We start from the raw sequence: 14208 nt of genomic DNA on the forward strand, positions 1-14208 counted from the left end.
GTTCCTGCAACCTTCGGGTGGCATCGTTGTGGCACTGCAGGAGGCCCAGGATGGACATGTCGTCTGAGGAATGGGAGGGGGAGGTGAAATGGTTCGCGACTGGGAGGTGCAGTTGTTTATTGCGAACCGAGCGTAGGTGTTCTGCAAAGCGGTCCCCGAGCCTCCGCTTGGTTTCCCCGATGTAGAGGAAGCCACACCGGGTACAGCGGATGCAGTATACCACATTGGCAGATGTGCAGGTGAACATCTGCTTGATGTGGAATGTCTTCTTGGGGCCTGGGATGGGGGTGAGGGAGGAGGTATGGGGGCAGGTGTAGCACTTCCTGCAGTTGCAGGGAAAAGTGCCGGGTGTGATGGGGCTGGAGGGGAGTGTGGAGCGAGTCTGTTTGCAAGTTGATTCGTTTACAAGTTGGAACACAATGCAGGACAATATAAATTAGCTATTTATAAGTACAGGAAACGTTCTTATGTCAAATCTTGAAAATTACACCTCTGTATGGGATTTCATTCACAAGTACAAGCTTTTGAAAGTCAGATGTTTTAGTAAATCAGGGACCCCTGTCCTCTAGATGTCAGAATTTTAGGAGTGTAGATATTTGGGAGGATTCAAAAACAGCATTTGCTGGAAAACCTCAGCAAGTCTGGCAGCACTTGTGGAGAGAAAGCAGAATTTACTTTTCAGGTCCAGTGACACTTCTGCAGAGTTGTGGTGCTGAAGTGGATTACAAGAGTGGAGAGAGTAGGATATGGCATATGTTGAGCCCAGAAAGGAACTACAAAACAATGTTGATAATTTTAAATGAAGATATTTTTGATAAGGAGCTAATATAGGTCAGCAAGCAAAGGGGTGAGAAGGGAATGAGATTTGCTATTAAGACATGGGCAGCAGAGATTTTGATGATGTTAAATTTAAAGGGGAAGGACAACGTAGAAGAGTGCACTGGAATAGTGACTTATTGTGAGAACAAAGGAATGATGAAGGATATGAGTAGATGAGCTGAGACAGGGGTGAAGTCAGGTAATGTATTGAAGCAGGAAATAGTTGGTCTGGATGGCACAAATGTGAGGTTAGATCCTCAACTTCAGATCAAATGTGACACAAAGGTTACAAATGTACTGGCTTAAGCTCAGAATAATAGCAGGGAAAGTGATGGAGTTGGTAGCTAAGGAATAGAGTTTGATGTGGGAACCGCGCACAATAGTGTCAGTTTTCACAAAACTTAATTGGAAAAGATTTCTGTTCATCCAATACTGGATGTCAGATATACGGTCAGACAAAACAACAGCAATGATGAGTCAAGAGAGACATTGGTGAGGTAGAGAGGAGTACTCTCAACATATATACAAAAAATAATGCTCTGCTTTCAGATGGTGCTGGTTGGGCAGCATGCAGATAAGAAAGAGGAGACACCAAGAACAGATTCTTAACGGACACTAACAGTGGCAGAAGCAAAAGCAGAACAAGTAATTCTCTAATTACAAGTAGATAGATTAGAATTGAACCAGATGAGAGAAGTCCCATCTAGCTGTGACTTTGGAAGCGGATGGTGTGGTACATCAAAGGCTGCAGACAGGCTGAGAAGGATGAGAAGACTAAGTTTACCTTTGCAACAGTTACAAAGGATGTCATTTATAACTTTAATAAGAGTTGTTTTGATACCATGGCATGGGATAGAAACCTGATTGGAGGGATTCAAATATGAAGTTCCAGGAAAGATAGAACAGGATTTGGGAAGCAACACCACATTCATTGAGCAGATTAAGTAATAAAAGGGTGAACTATAAGTCACACCTATAATGTTTTAATCTTGCCGTACTATTAAACAAAGCTCTGATAATTTTAAAACAATTGAGAAAAACAAAGAAAACAAAGGAAAAACAAAAGCAGATGCTCCATAGAATTAACTAAATGGAACTCATCGATTCTGGGAGGAAATGTATTATATTTCAAATATGTATGGACAATGGCCTGAATATAACAACCATATAGTCATTTCAATTCTTGTAAATCATTTAAAGTACAAATTTCAAATGTCACAAAAATTATCGAACTACATAGTGGGTTGGGCATTTAACAAACTAAAACTTATGCAAGTTAGTCTCATTGTACCATTTCCAACTCTGAGGTACTGGACGCTTAGGGTACTGGACAGTACGGAAATTGTAGCAGTTTATACACATCTCATTGTATTTTCATAAGTACAATAAGATTTCTGAAAAGTACAGGACTTCAGGTTTGTATTGTACAGGTACATTTTTTAAAAGACAATAGACTGATAACTCCATCCTGGGAAAAGAGTAAGGGGAGAATTTCTGGATAGGAGACCTGGAAGAGTGGGTTTTCCTGAGGCTCTGCTGACTTAATGCCCTTTACAGCTCTGTTGAGCTGTAAAGCGACCACAGGTTGTGTGGCAGAAGTTCAGACATTGTTGGGAGAAGGGGCATGGTGGACCAGTGGGTAAATATCAAATAGCAATGGGAGACTAAGTGAATCAACACAGGGCTAGATAACAGGAATCTAATAATGGGGAAGTCAAAAGGAATCAGCCACTGCAGAGGAAATCAAGCATTATTAAGGGTTGTTCAACATTGGGCATGGATGTGTTGGACAGTCCTAGGGTGTCTGAAAGGTAAGCATTATGAGCCAGGAAAGCATTCGCCCCACCTGTCCTCCAACTTGTGCAATAAAGGCACATATCTGCAGGGATTTCCATGGTCTGGGAATTTCAGATAGTAGGCATTAAAAACAAAACTTGAGATAAAACGGAATCAGTCTCTTAAAGATTCTGGTGACCAATCTACTTCCTGACAATCTGTAAACACACCCCAACACCACCAAACCTGTCCCTGTTAAAATGAAAAATAGATGGGTTGGGGTTGAGCTTCCTATTTTTAATTCACACTTTCCCATCTGTTTTCTTCCCTATTTATCACAGTCAGGGTGTCATTGTCAAAATTGCTCTGTTAATGCCTATTTTTCACCTGCACATTTTCCTTAGCTTATAAGTTTTTCACCATTATCTGAAATATAAAAGAGCATTTTTGCATTGTAAAAGTAATCCTGTTTTTACTTTCTGGTTTTATTTGAAGTATAAAAAGTAAAACAAAAGTAACATTATGAAAAATCTGAATGAATATATTATCTGATAAAAATGAATATGCATAGTTCACATGCTGCAAAGAATATTTACGCACTTCAAGATTAAAATAATAAAAAATGTGATAATCATGTGTTGGTGTCATAATGCTAACAAATTTCTTAATATTTACACTTGCAGCAGATGAAAATTATTTAAGGTTTTAATACCATGCAGCACAAGTATAAATATGAATTTAAATTTGCACTGACCACTGGAAAATATTTTAAACATCAAATATTATGCACAGGTAGACACTTAAGGCATATGTATTTAAAATGAATCCTCTGAAATAGCTGATCGTAATGAGACCAATGTCACTTGCAAGGTATCTCAAGTTCAGTCTATCTGACACCAGTGAGGCAGTGGCAGACAGGTAATGTCACAATGGACTAGTAATTCAGATGGCCAGGTCATAGGCTGAAATTCACTGTGGCAGATGGTGAAATGTGAATTCAATTAATAAATCTGGAATTATAAATTAGCCTAATGACAACCATGAAATCACTGTAGAATATTTAGACTGAAGAGGCAAACCTGAAGAAGAAAATCTGCCATCCTCCCCTCACCAACATGTAACTCCATACCTACAGAAATGTGGTTGACTCTCCAAATGGCCTCTTTAACTGCCCAGCAGGTCATTTCATATGAAATCACACTTAAGCAGTCCAAAAAAAGGAACCAGGCAGACCAGCTGGTAACCTTCCAAAGTCATCCTTGTGCCAAATTTAGGAGAGTGGTTCTTTAGACCAGTTAAGGAACAGTCTGACACAGCCACAGTCATGGAATCATACCTGATCAACAATGTCCCAGAAAACCACCATTACCATGGGTACATCAGCACCCTCCAATTCTTCTCCAAGTTTACACCATCCAGACTTGCAATTGTATCACCATTCGTTCTCAGAATACTGGAACTTCGTTCCCAACAGCCTTGTCAGTATCCCTACACGCCAAAGTGGTTTAAGAATGTAGACCACCGTAACCTTCAAAAGGGCATTGAAGATGGGCAACAAATGCCAGCAAGTGAATGCCATATCCCATGAGTCAATTAATAAAAAATCTCTGGGTATGTCCTGTCCCACCTGCAGGACAGACCCAGCAGAGGTAGTGGCATTGCCAGAGTCCTTAATATTGACACTGGATCCCATGAAGCCTCAATGCATCAGATAAAACACGGGCAAGGAAAGTGCCTGATTACTACTAAGCAATCCTCTCTACCCTACTCCCAATGCTCTCGGCTGATGAATTCGTTCTCCAATTGGAAAGAGGTTGTGACAGTGCAAGAGTACACAATGTACTGTGAGTGGGGTGAGTTCAATGTCCATCACCAAGAATGGCTCGGTAGCTCTGCTATCGCCCGAGCTGGCTGAGTCCTAAAGGATGTAGTTGCTAGATTTGATCTATGGCAGCTGATAAGGGAACAACATGACTGAAAAAACCTACTTGACCTCATCATTTCTGTTGCAGATGCATCTGTTTCAATGTGACCACTACACAGTCCTTGAGGTGACAAAGTCCCATCTTGCTATTACGAATATCCTCTACTGTGGTGTGGTACCACCACTGTGCTAAGTATGAAAGACTTTCAACAGATTTAACACCTTAAAACTGGGCACCCATGAGGTACTGTGGGCCATCAGTAGCAGTAAAATTGTATTCAACCACGACACTTAACATCATGGCCTGGCATATCCCTGACTCTACCAAGACCATGAAGCTGAGGAACCAACCCTGGTTCAATGAAGGGTTCAGGACAGCAGCAAGCTTACCTAAAACTCAGTTGTCAACCTGGTGAAGCTATAATGCAGGACCAGTTGTATCCCAAATTGTGGAAGCAGCATGTGACAGAGCTAAGCGATCCCACAATCAGTGGATCAGATCTAAATTCTGCAGTTCTATCACATCTAGTTGTGAATGGCAGTCCACAATTAAGCAACTAACTGGAGTGGGGAAACTCCACAAATATCTCCATCTCTCGAGTGCCCAGCAGTGCAAAGGACAAAACTGAAGCAACTGCAGTCAGAAATGCAGAATGGTTGATCCGTCTTGGTCTCCACCTGAGCTAACATCACGGGTCAGACGTCAGTTAATTTGCATCACTCCACATGATATCAAAAAATGGTTGCAGGCACATGACACAGCAAAGGCTAAGACCACTGTCAACATTCAGCAACAGTACTGAAGACTTGTGTTCCAGAACTAGCCTCACCTCCTAGCCGACATTAGCAATTACTTGGCGATATGTAAAATTTCCTGTGCATGTCCTGTCCACAAAAAGCATGATAAATGTAACCCAGAAAATTAACACACTATAAGTCTGATCTGGATCATCAGTAAAATGATGGAAGGGATTTTTGACTGAGCTATCACTTGCTCATCAATAACTAGTTCATTGGCTCTTAGTTTTGGTTCCGTATGGGCCACTCAGCTTTTGAACTCATTACAGCCTTGGTCAAAACATGGGAAAAAGTGTTGAAGACTAGGGGTGAATCCAGTGACTATCACTGAAAGCCATTTAGCACTGAACTGAGTATGACTTCCCTTTGATCATAAGACATTTGCTGATACTTATATAATGTTCAGCACCATTCACTACTTCTCTGCCACTGAAGGAATCATATCTATATGCAACAAGATCTGAACAAACATCCAGATCTGGACTGATCACTGGCAAGTAACATTCACACCAGACAAGTGCTAGGCAATACCTATCTCAAACATGAGAAACTCAAACTATCTCCCCTAACATTCAATGGCATTACTATTGCTGGATTACCAATGACCAGAAACTGAAATGAAACAGCTATATAAATAATACAGCTGCAAAAGCAGGTGAGGTTAGGAATTCTTCATTGAGTAACTCACCTCATGTCTTCCCAAAGCTTGACCACATGGTACAAGGCAGAAGGGTGGTACAGTATTCTTCACTTGCCTGATGGGTGCAGCTCCAATAACACTCTAGAAGCATGACACCATGAAAGACAAAGCAACTTGCTTGACACCCCATCAATGATCTTCAACAGTCATGCCCTCCATCATCGATGCACGGTACAGCGTGTGTATCATCCACAAGACAAACTGAAGCAACTCACAAAGGACCCTTCAAACAGAAATCTTCCAAACCTGCAATTTCTTCCAAGTAGAAGGACAAAGGCAACTGATGCATGGCAACTTCATCACCTGCAACCTCCCCTCCATGCTGCACAGTGCCCTGACTTAGGACTATATCCATATTCCTTCACTGTTGTGGGGTTAAAATTTTGGAACTAACTTCTAACTGTGTTGTGGGTTTATCTACACACAAGGACTGCACTAATTCAAGATGACAACTCACCACAACCTTCCTGAGGGCATTTATGAATGGACAATAAATGTTGGACTCGCCAGCAGGGCCCATATCCTATGAACAAATAAAAACAACTCCATCACATCCTTACAAGTGGTATGAAATCTCAAAATTTAGAAAGAACTTGTGACTTGCTGAGGGTTTTTGACCATGCCTTGATACTTCAAAAAGCAAACCAGATGTGAATTGCTGCTGTGCTTGTTGTAGGTTTAGATTGATGATACTCTGGTACCTCCCAATGCTCTTCCAGGGTTTCAAGATAGATAATACGACTGTGTCATGGTATGTCTGTAACATTATAACATTATAACATGTGTGTCCAACAGTTATTTTTAAATCCTGGGGAGACTAGAAGGACTTTTAGCATTTGTTCCATGATGGAGCCCAAGGAAGAGGGAACATTTCTATTTCTCCTTCATCTTTTCTGTTCTACTTTACCCTTGGAAGTGAATCACACAGTATGACTTTACATTGCTATCTGTGATCTGCAGTATAAATTTCAAACCACTAGGTGCTGGGTATGTTGATCAGATTGACCTTGCCTGCATATTACATTTACCATCATGGAAAATGGAGAACGACTTTGTTGTGATGATAAAGATGGTGTGTCAATGTATACTTAAACAGCTGACATCCAAATTGCGAAATATGAATTATTTATCTCCTAAGTTGAGGGATTTTAACTTGAAATTTTGTTTCAAAGATATACTTGCATACAATATTTGAAATTCTATTATATTGTCCATATATTATCTTAAATTTAAATTGATCACGAAAGATTTTTTATTGAAGAGTTATTTTAAAGGGGAGGGCATAGGAAATTGTTTGAAACTATCACTGCACTGATGTAATTGCTATAGGATTCAATTCTATAATTTAATTGTCTCTAATCTACACTCCTAACCCAGAGACCAAAATTAATATGATATAGTAAGGCAGATGGAACACAGAGAGGTTTACCATTAAGATGAGCTACCACTTACATTGAGAATGTTTCCATTTTTTCATATTGATTGAGTTTGTAAGTTATTATTTTGATTTAAATCAACCTATATTTTACATTCTAACAAGGTGGCCATGATTAAAACCACCATTCGAATAAAAAACTCAAATCTTAAAATTTTGTTTCTGTGTTTATTTTGCTAAACACTTTTCATATGGATTATGCTACAGAATAACAGTACAAATTGAACAGGTATCGTGATTTACATAGTCAACAATCAATGCTGTGACATCATTTGTGAAATAGTTCATTGATAACGTGTGAACTACAAGCATTTAAAATCTTTTATATCTTATATTTTAAATGATCAATCCATTGTTAAGTTCCTTTTTAAACATGTTAGTAATGTATCTTAGTGATTTATTGAAAGTTATATTGTATTAGATTTAATCTGAAATGTAATTCAAGTCTGATTCATGATGGGTCCAAAGACAAGGTAACTTACCCTGCAAAAGTCATTTTTAGTTTGATATATCAAAGTACTTCAAAAATTGTATGTCTATTTTTGTAGTTCTGACAGAAAATCAGCAATGGAGACAGTTTAGGCAACAGATGACCAGTTTTTCCAATGTGAGTCCCATTTACAAAATGGATATTGGACCTCGAAGAAGAAAACAGGAAAGTAAAACCATAAATTTAAAAATTAGCTATAGGTATAGAATGATTTGAACTGGATATGTTAGCTAGAAATTAAAACAAAGAATGTCAAAATAAAAAGGTGGAGGATGAAAGAATGGAAAGAGATGTAGAAGGGAAAACAAAGGAAAATAAGAAAGAATTGAGTAACATGTAATGAGAAAAGCTAACTTCTGATTTACATTTTAACATAGCTATGAAGCTTCTTCTGACATTTGAGTAATTTTACTATCATGTCATTGTTCTTTAGCAACGTGTTAAAAACTTAAGTCACAGCCAGATTAGGGACAATTATGTTTCTCTGAATTTATCAGCAGTATAAGTGTTAACTAAATATTGATAAGTATGGTATTAAAAGAAACAAAGTGCATAAATCTAAATAAAGAGTCAATTTAATGTTATTTAGTCTCCATTGATTAGAACAAACAAACATAATTTGGAATTTAGTTTGCCTCAGTCATACTCCTGCCTTTATTTCTTATTAGAAAGCAAAATGACTAGCAACCTGTTTCATCTTTCACTGCTTGGATCATTGGCTTCCAACAAACTTAATCAAATTTTGCATTTTACAAACTAGCTGTAATTCTCTAAGTACAGTATGATGTAATTACATTTTTAATACAGTCTCCATATACTCAATACTCTGTGGACCAGAACACTAATATTACAAGATCTATATATCTGCATATCGCGGCACACCGGCAAAATATTTGTTGCATTTAAATCCCATTCACTTTCAATTATGCACAGTATTAAGGCACCAAACCAGGTATTCGTTCTATATTATATAGCACTTACTGTTCGCCATACTAAATGTGATTGTAAAATCGCTGTGCCAAGTTGTTATAAAATAGACAATTTTTAGAATTTACAATACTTTCACGAAGATGACGCACATTGAGCACAATATTCCACGTAAAATTGTCGGAAAAATAAAGAGGAATTCTTAGGAGCTTATGCTCATTTACCACGTGGATAAAATCATGATTATATTTATCGCATTTTTTGTATTTCGAGCCATCGTTTAATGCCTTCTTCGATTTAAAGAAAACAGGAGTAGCCAAGTAAACATGTTGTAAAGCTGTCTCAATCTGGCGAATTCGAAGCTTGCAATATGACTCCATTGTCAGATGCTTTATTTGACTCAGAATTTAACAGTTAATTAAGAATTATCAAAATCGCCTCGATACGAAATATAGATAGCTGTGCTACCGTCCGCCTAACACACAGGTTGTAAGAAAATATAATTTTAAATCGAACGATGTTCAATTAAAAAAATACATAAACGTTTAAAAAACTGCCCCAACTCTAATTGATACTAAATCGGCTATTCTCTTTAAAATATTCTAATGAAGTGGCAAATAAAATATCGTACTAATTTTGTAACGCAATGTTTTGGTTTCCATACACGTTAACTTGAAATCTATTTAATCTACACAGGTAATCAAAAATGAACTTCGTATTTTGAAACTGTCTTTTCACACAACCAAGTGTTAATTAGCAAACCACGTTTGGAAACGGCGTGATGTATGTGCCTCCATTTTAAGTAGCGCCAACATTGAAAGGATTTTACCAAGCAGCCCCACCAATGGTTTTGGTGAGTTGACCTACAAATCAGAAATCTAGCTCATTTCGTGAGTCAATCTACGTCAATTATGGTGAGTTATCGACACGCATTCATTTGCGATACTTCTCCCTACAACGAACAACTGAACAGGTTGTTAACTTTGCTTCACAAAAAGCGACATATCCCCTAATGCAGCCCGGTTTTGTGGTACGTAATTATCTCCTTTTATCATACCGTTAGCAGCCTCTGACTGCGAGCAATGACAGCCACGGTTTACAGTGCACTAAACCGCAAATCTCCAATTGCAGGAGCTGCAGAAAACGGCATCGCTCGAAAAAAAAGACCATTTGTAAATCTGAAAGATGAAATAATCGTTTGAAACCTCTGCACAAATAATATCATAAAGTGTTCATCAAAATACAGAATAAACCTATGATACTTCACTGACAGATTTCAAAGTTTTGTTTCAGATCAGTTTTCCTGGAGGCTGGTGGGTTAACGTTCCTTTAAAGCTGTTTCAAGAGCGTAACGTTTTAATGTTTTCAAAACACGTGATTTAAAAGTGATGTTTCATAACCTATTTTTTCTTAAAATAAATGTCGTTTATTAACTAAACGGTTCTTTGCAAATAAGGAAACATTTGACTGTGAGACTCACTTTAAAAAAAAACTATATTGTTGAGCTAAGACCTTCTAAGACTGGATTTGAGCTGTTATCTGACAATCAAATGAAGAGTTTCGCTGAAACCGGCTTTTTTCTTTGAAAGTGACGAAAACCGACAGCCAAAACAAGCCATTAGCACCTGCCTATACAAACACCTCATAATTGTAAACACTGCCCAAACGAGTAAAATGAGAGGGCTAATAGATCAGCTGGCTATCAAATACCGCATCTATTTATATATTACTGAACAGCTTCTCTGTCCGACAATATCCACAACATACAAAAATCAAGTATTCCTCTGACAATCCGATTGCGCCTTTTTAGACATTCCTCTTTCGTCTCAGGCAGCCACTTGGAGTTTCTTTAAAAATGCTAGGATTAATTAGCTCTATTTAATGGCAGGCAATGACGAGCCCAAGAGCGATTGGATGCCGACGCCCGGCCCTGCCTTATATTTTACACTCCACAGAGCATCTGTGCTCCTCCAAACTGATCAGCTGCTTCAGAAGCACAGGCTGGAATGCACTTGATCTGCTTCTTGACAACTTAGAGAGAGAGAGAGAGAACGCGCGAGCAAGAGAAAGAGAAAACAAACAAATAAGAAGTTGTTGCTGGTATTGCAGTGTTCGGTGTCTACTATCGCTGCCATCCAGATTTTATTATGAACGCTACCCTTTGAGATTAACACTGATCTAAGTGTCTTTTTTATTGCAACACTTAATTTCATTGCAGAGTTTATTTCTCTGAAGTTGGCGCCTATAAAACCGGCCGCATTGGATCCGTCAGCCTATTGCGAGACTCCGGTGTACAACCCGGATCTCTGCCCCAATATGATAGCTGCTCAAGCCAAACTAGTCTACCATCTAAACAAGTACTATAATGAGAAATGTCAAGCTCGGAAGGCCGCTATAGCCAAGACCATCAGGGAAGTATGCAAAGTGGTGTCAGACGTGCTCAAGGAAGTGGAAGTGCAGGAGCCACGGTTTATCAGCTCTCTCAACGAGATCGACAGCCGCTTCGAAGGGTTGGAGGTTATTTCACCTACCGAGTTCGAGGTGGTCCTCTACTTAAACCAGATGGGAGTATTCAACTTCGTGGACGACGGCTCCTTACCTGGCTGCGCCGTGCTAAAGCTAAGCGACGGGCGCAAGAGGAGCATGTCTCTGTGGGTGGAATTCATTACGGCTTCGGGTTATCTCTCAGCGCGTAAGATCCGCTCCAGGTTTCAAACACTGGTGGCTCAGGCTGTGGACAAATGTAGTTACCGGGACGTGGTGAAGATGGTGGCTGACACGAGTGAAGTGAAGCTCCGGATCAGGGACCGATACATCGTGCAGATCACTCCCGCTTTCAAGTGTACTGGGATTTGGCCGAGGAGCGCGGCACACTGGCCATTGCCTCATATCCCCTGGCCTGGACCGAACCGGGTGGCGGAGGTCAAGGCCGAGGGGTTCAACCTGCTTTCCAAAGAGTGTTATTCCCTTTCCGGCAAACAGAGCTCAGCCGAGAGCGATGCTTGGGTTTTACAGTTCGCCGAGGCCGAGAACAGGCTTCTGCTCGGGGGCTGTCGGAAGAAATGTCTATCCGTTCTCAAAACTTTACGCGACCGGCACCTTGAACTGCCCGGGCAGCCTCTCAATAACTACCACATGAAAACTCTGGTTTCCTATGAATGTGAGAAACATCCCAGGGAATCAGACTGGGACGAGTCATGTTTGGGAGATCGCCTAAACGGGATCCTACTGCAGCTCATCTCCTGCCTTCAGTGTCGCAGATGTCCACATTATTTCTTACCCAATCTAGATTTATTTCAGGGCAAACCACATACCGCTTTGGAAAATGCAGCAAAACAAACCTGGCGCCTGGCGAGGGAGATACTCACCAACCCCAAAAGCTTAGAAAAACTTTGAAAGTGAACGCTTACAATATTTAAACGGTGGTTTTTATTTTGTTACATATCAAAACTCGCATTTGTCGTTCAGTTGTGGCTGTTGATGTTTTGTGTACCGTGAATTCTTAGACGAACAAGCTGACTGGTCCAATCTTTTTGGATACTGCTGGACATGTTTTTGCTAAAAGAAGACATTACCATCAAGGTATTTGTAGATAAATATAATTGAAGTTTATCGCTATCTGATGTGTCAAACGCAAAAGTTTACATTCTGGCGACAGTGGTCGTTTCAGATTTTTGCTTGTTCATTCCTTTATTACTCATTCCACCATTACTTGAATTGTTATTTAAACTATATCCAAATGGAAATCTGAACGTTGCGTATACATAATGCTTGAATATCGAATACTGGAGAAAATATTGAAAATATGCACTTGGAAGACACTGGATTAGAACATTTTGTGACAACGAACATTTTGAAATTCCTGTTGCTGAAAATATTTAATTTGACATTAATAAAAGCAATGATTAAAATTCTTACTGCTTGCAGTTTGTAATTAATTACTTAAAAGTCAAATATTCTGTAATTGAAGTCAAAGACTAATCACTTTGCCAGTCTCATAATATTTACAACAATGCAAACATAGGTTAATTGCTTAAAAAATTCGCCGAATGACAAAAAGTGCAAAAACGCCACAAACTAGTGTAAACAGCCTATAGAAACGTAGTTATTTGTTTTGAGGTTGATGACGTAAAACAAACAGTATTGTTTTAAAAAATGTTATAAATGCACGTATAAACAAAATTAGGAATTAACGTAATGGGTTATGTTTTTGGAAATACTTTTTAGAAGAGGTGTAACAAGTATGGGATTCTGTAGAAAAACACGCTGTTGCAATTCTCTAACAAAAACGCGTAAATTTTATTTTATCGAAACCTATTATTGCATTGAAATAGCATTAGAATCTATTGTTTAACCTAGGAATTTAGAATAAGGCGTGGATAATAAAAGTCTGGACAACACACTTAATGCATACGACCACTAATATGTTCATTAGATAAAGGAGGAGCGGGCTTAAACGGACGTTTAACATGTTTACATATGAAACCTCATTGAGGAATGGCGTAAAATTTTAACATCAAAGGGCAGCAAATTTGTCAACATACCGGTGAATTTTTAAGTTAATTTTAATCGAACTGATCTAACCAGGAATATACGATGACAATGATCTTTTTTTGTTGTCTCAAAGTATTTTTAAATGTCCGGATAATAGTGTTGAATGGGTGCAGTAAAACCGGTTAATCTTCTCTGGGCATTCTGGGCTCTCAGCTTTACGAAAACACAGTAGAGATACAAACTCATAAAGCAGAACATGAGCAGAAATACTAAGACGAGGTGAAGAAAACAGTATTGTTTTAATGTAACACAGCAAACTATTTCGCAGCTCGATCAAAATTGCTTCCATCCTATTAAAAATAAACTTGCAAAGGAACTGATTTGTATTTTCTGGAATTTGAGCAATGACCATATGCAATATGCCCTTTTCAAATATTTAAAACTAAATGTAATTTAGTCGAATTTTCGTTAAAAATGGATGTTTATGAAACACGCCATTAGCCCCTTATAAAACCATAAACTGTTCCATCAAGTTTCTTGTGTTACCCAGCCAACCATAACCCTGTAATAATTGCTTCCAAATAAAGACAAGTACCACAGTTAATTATTACGTTTTCATGCAAGAACGAAAGAAAATGTAATACTAGTAATGCGCAGACTAAGATGAATTCAACTGATTTCTCAATAACGAGTAGATTTTAATTGCAGATTACAACCAAATCAAAACAATTTATTAACTATAACATGGATGATGCATTTGTTTAAATAAAATATTGTGCTAATAATTCAAAGTGTACCCAATTACAACAAGTTTTAAAGAAACTAAAAGACTAGTAAAAATTACA

The 14208-nt window shown here is 38.6% G+C and overlaps 2 protein-coding genes across 2 annotated transcripts in view; one reads left to right on the plus strand and one right to left on the minus strand.

Annotated features, from left to right (window-relative positions):
- nbeaa (neurobeachin a) overlaps window positions 1-14208 on the minus strand; it is an 831637-nt gene that overhangs the window by 243653 nt on the left and 573776 nt on the right. The gene's annotated exons all lie outside the window — the stretch shown is intronic.
- Window positions 9709-12783, plus strand: mab21l1 (mab-21-like 1). The gene is made up of 2 exons (XM_020520791.2): window positions 9709-9783; window positions 11088-12783. Exon 2 carries the CDS (start codon window positions 11186-11188, stop codon window positions 12263-12265), a length of 1080 nt encoding a protein of 359 aa, XP_020376380.1. The 5' UTR covers window positions 9709-9783; window positions 11088-11185; the 3' UTR covers window positions 12266-12783.

The sequence above is a fragment of the Rhincodon typus genome, chromosome 6 (assembly GCF_021869965.1).
Source record: "Rhincodon typus isolate 14 chromosome 6, sRhiTyp1.1, whole genome shotgun sequence".
Lineage (NCBI taxonomy): Eukaryota > Metazoa > Chordata > Chondrichthyes > Orectolobiformes > Rhincodontidae > Rhincodon > Rhincodon typus.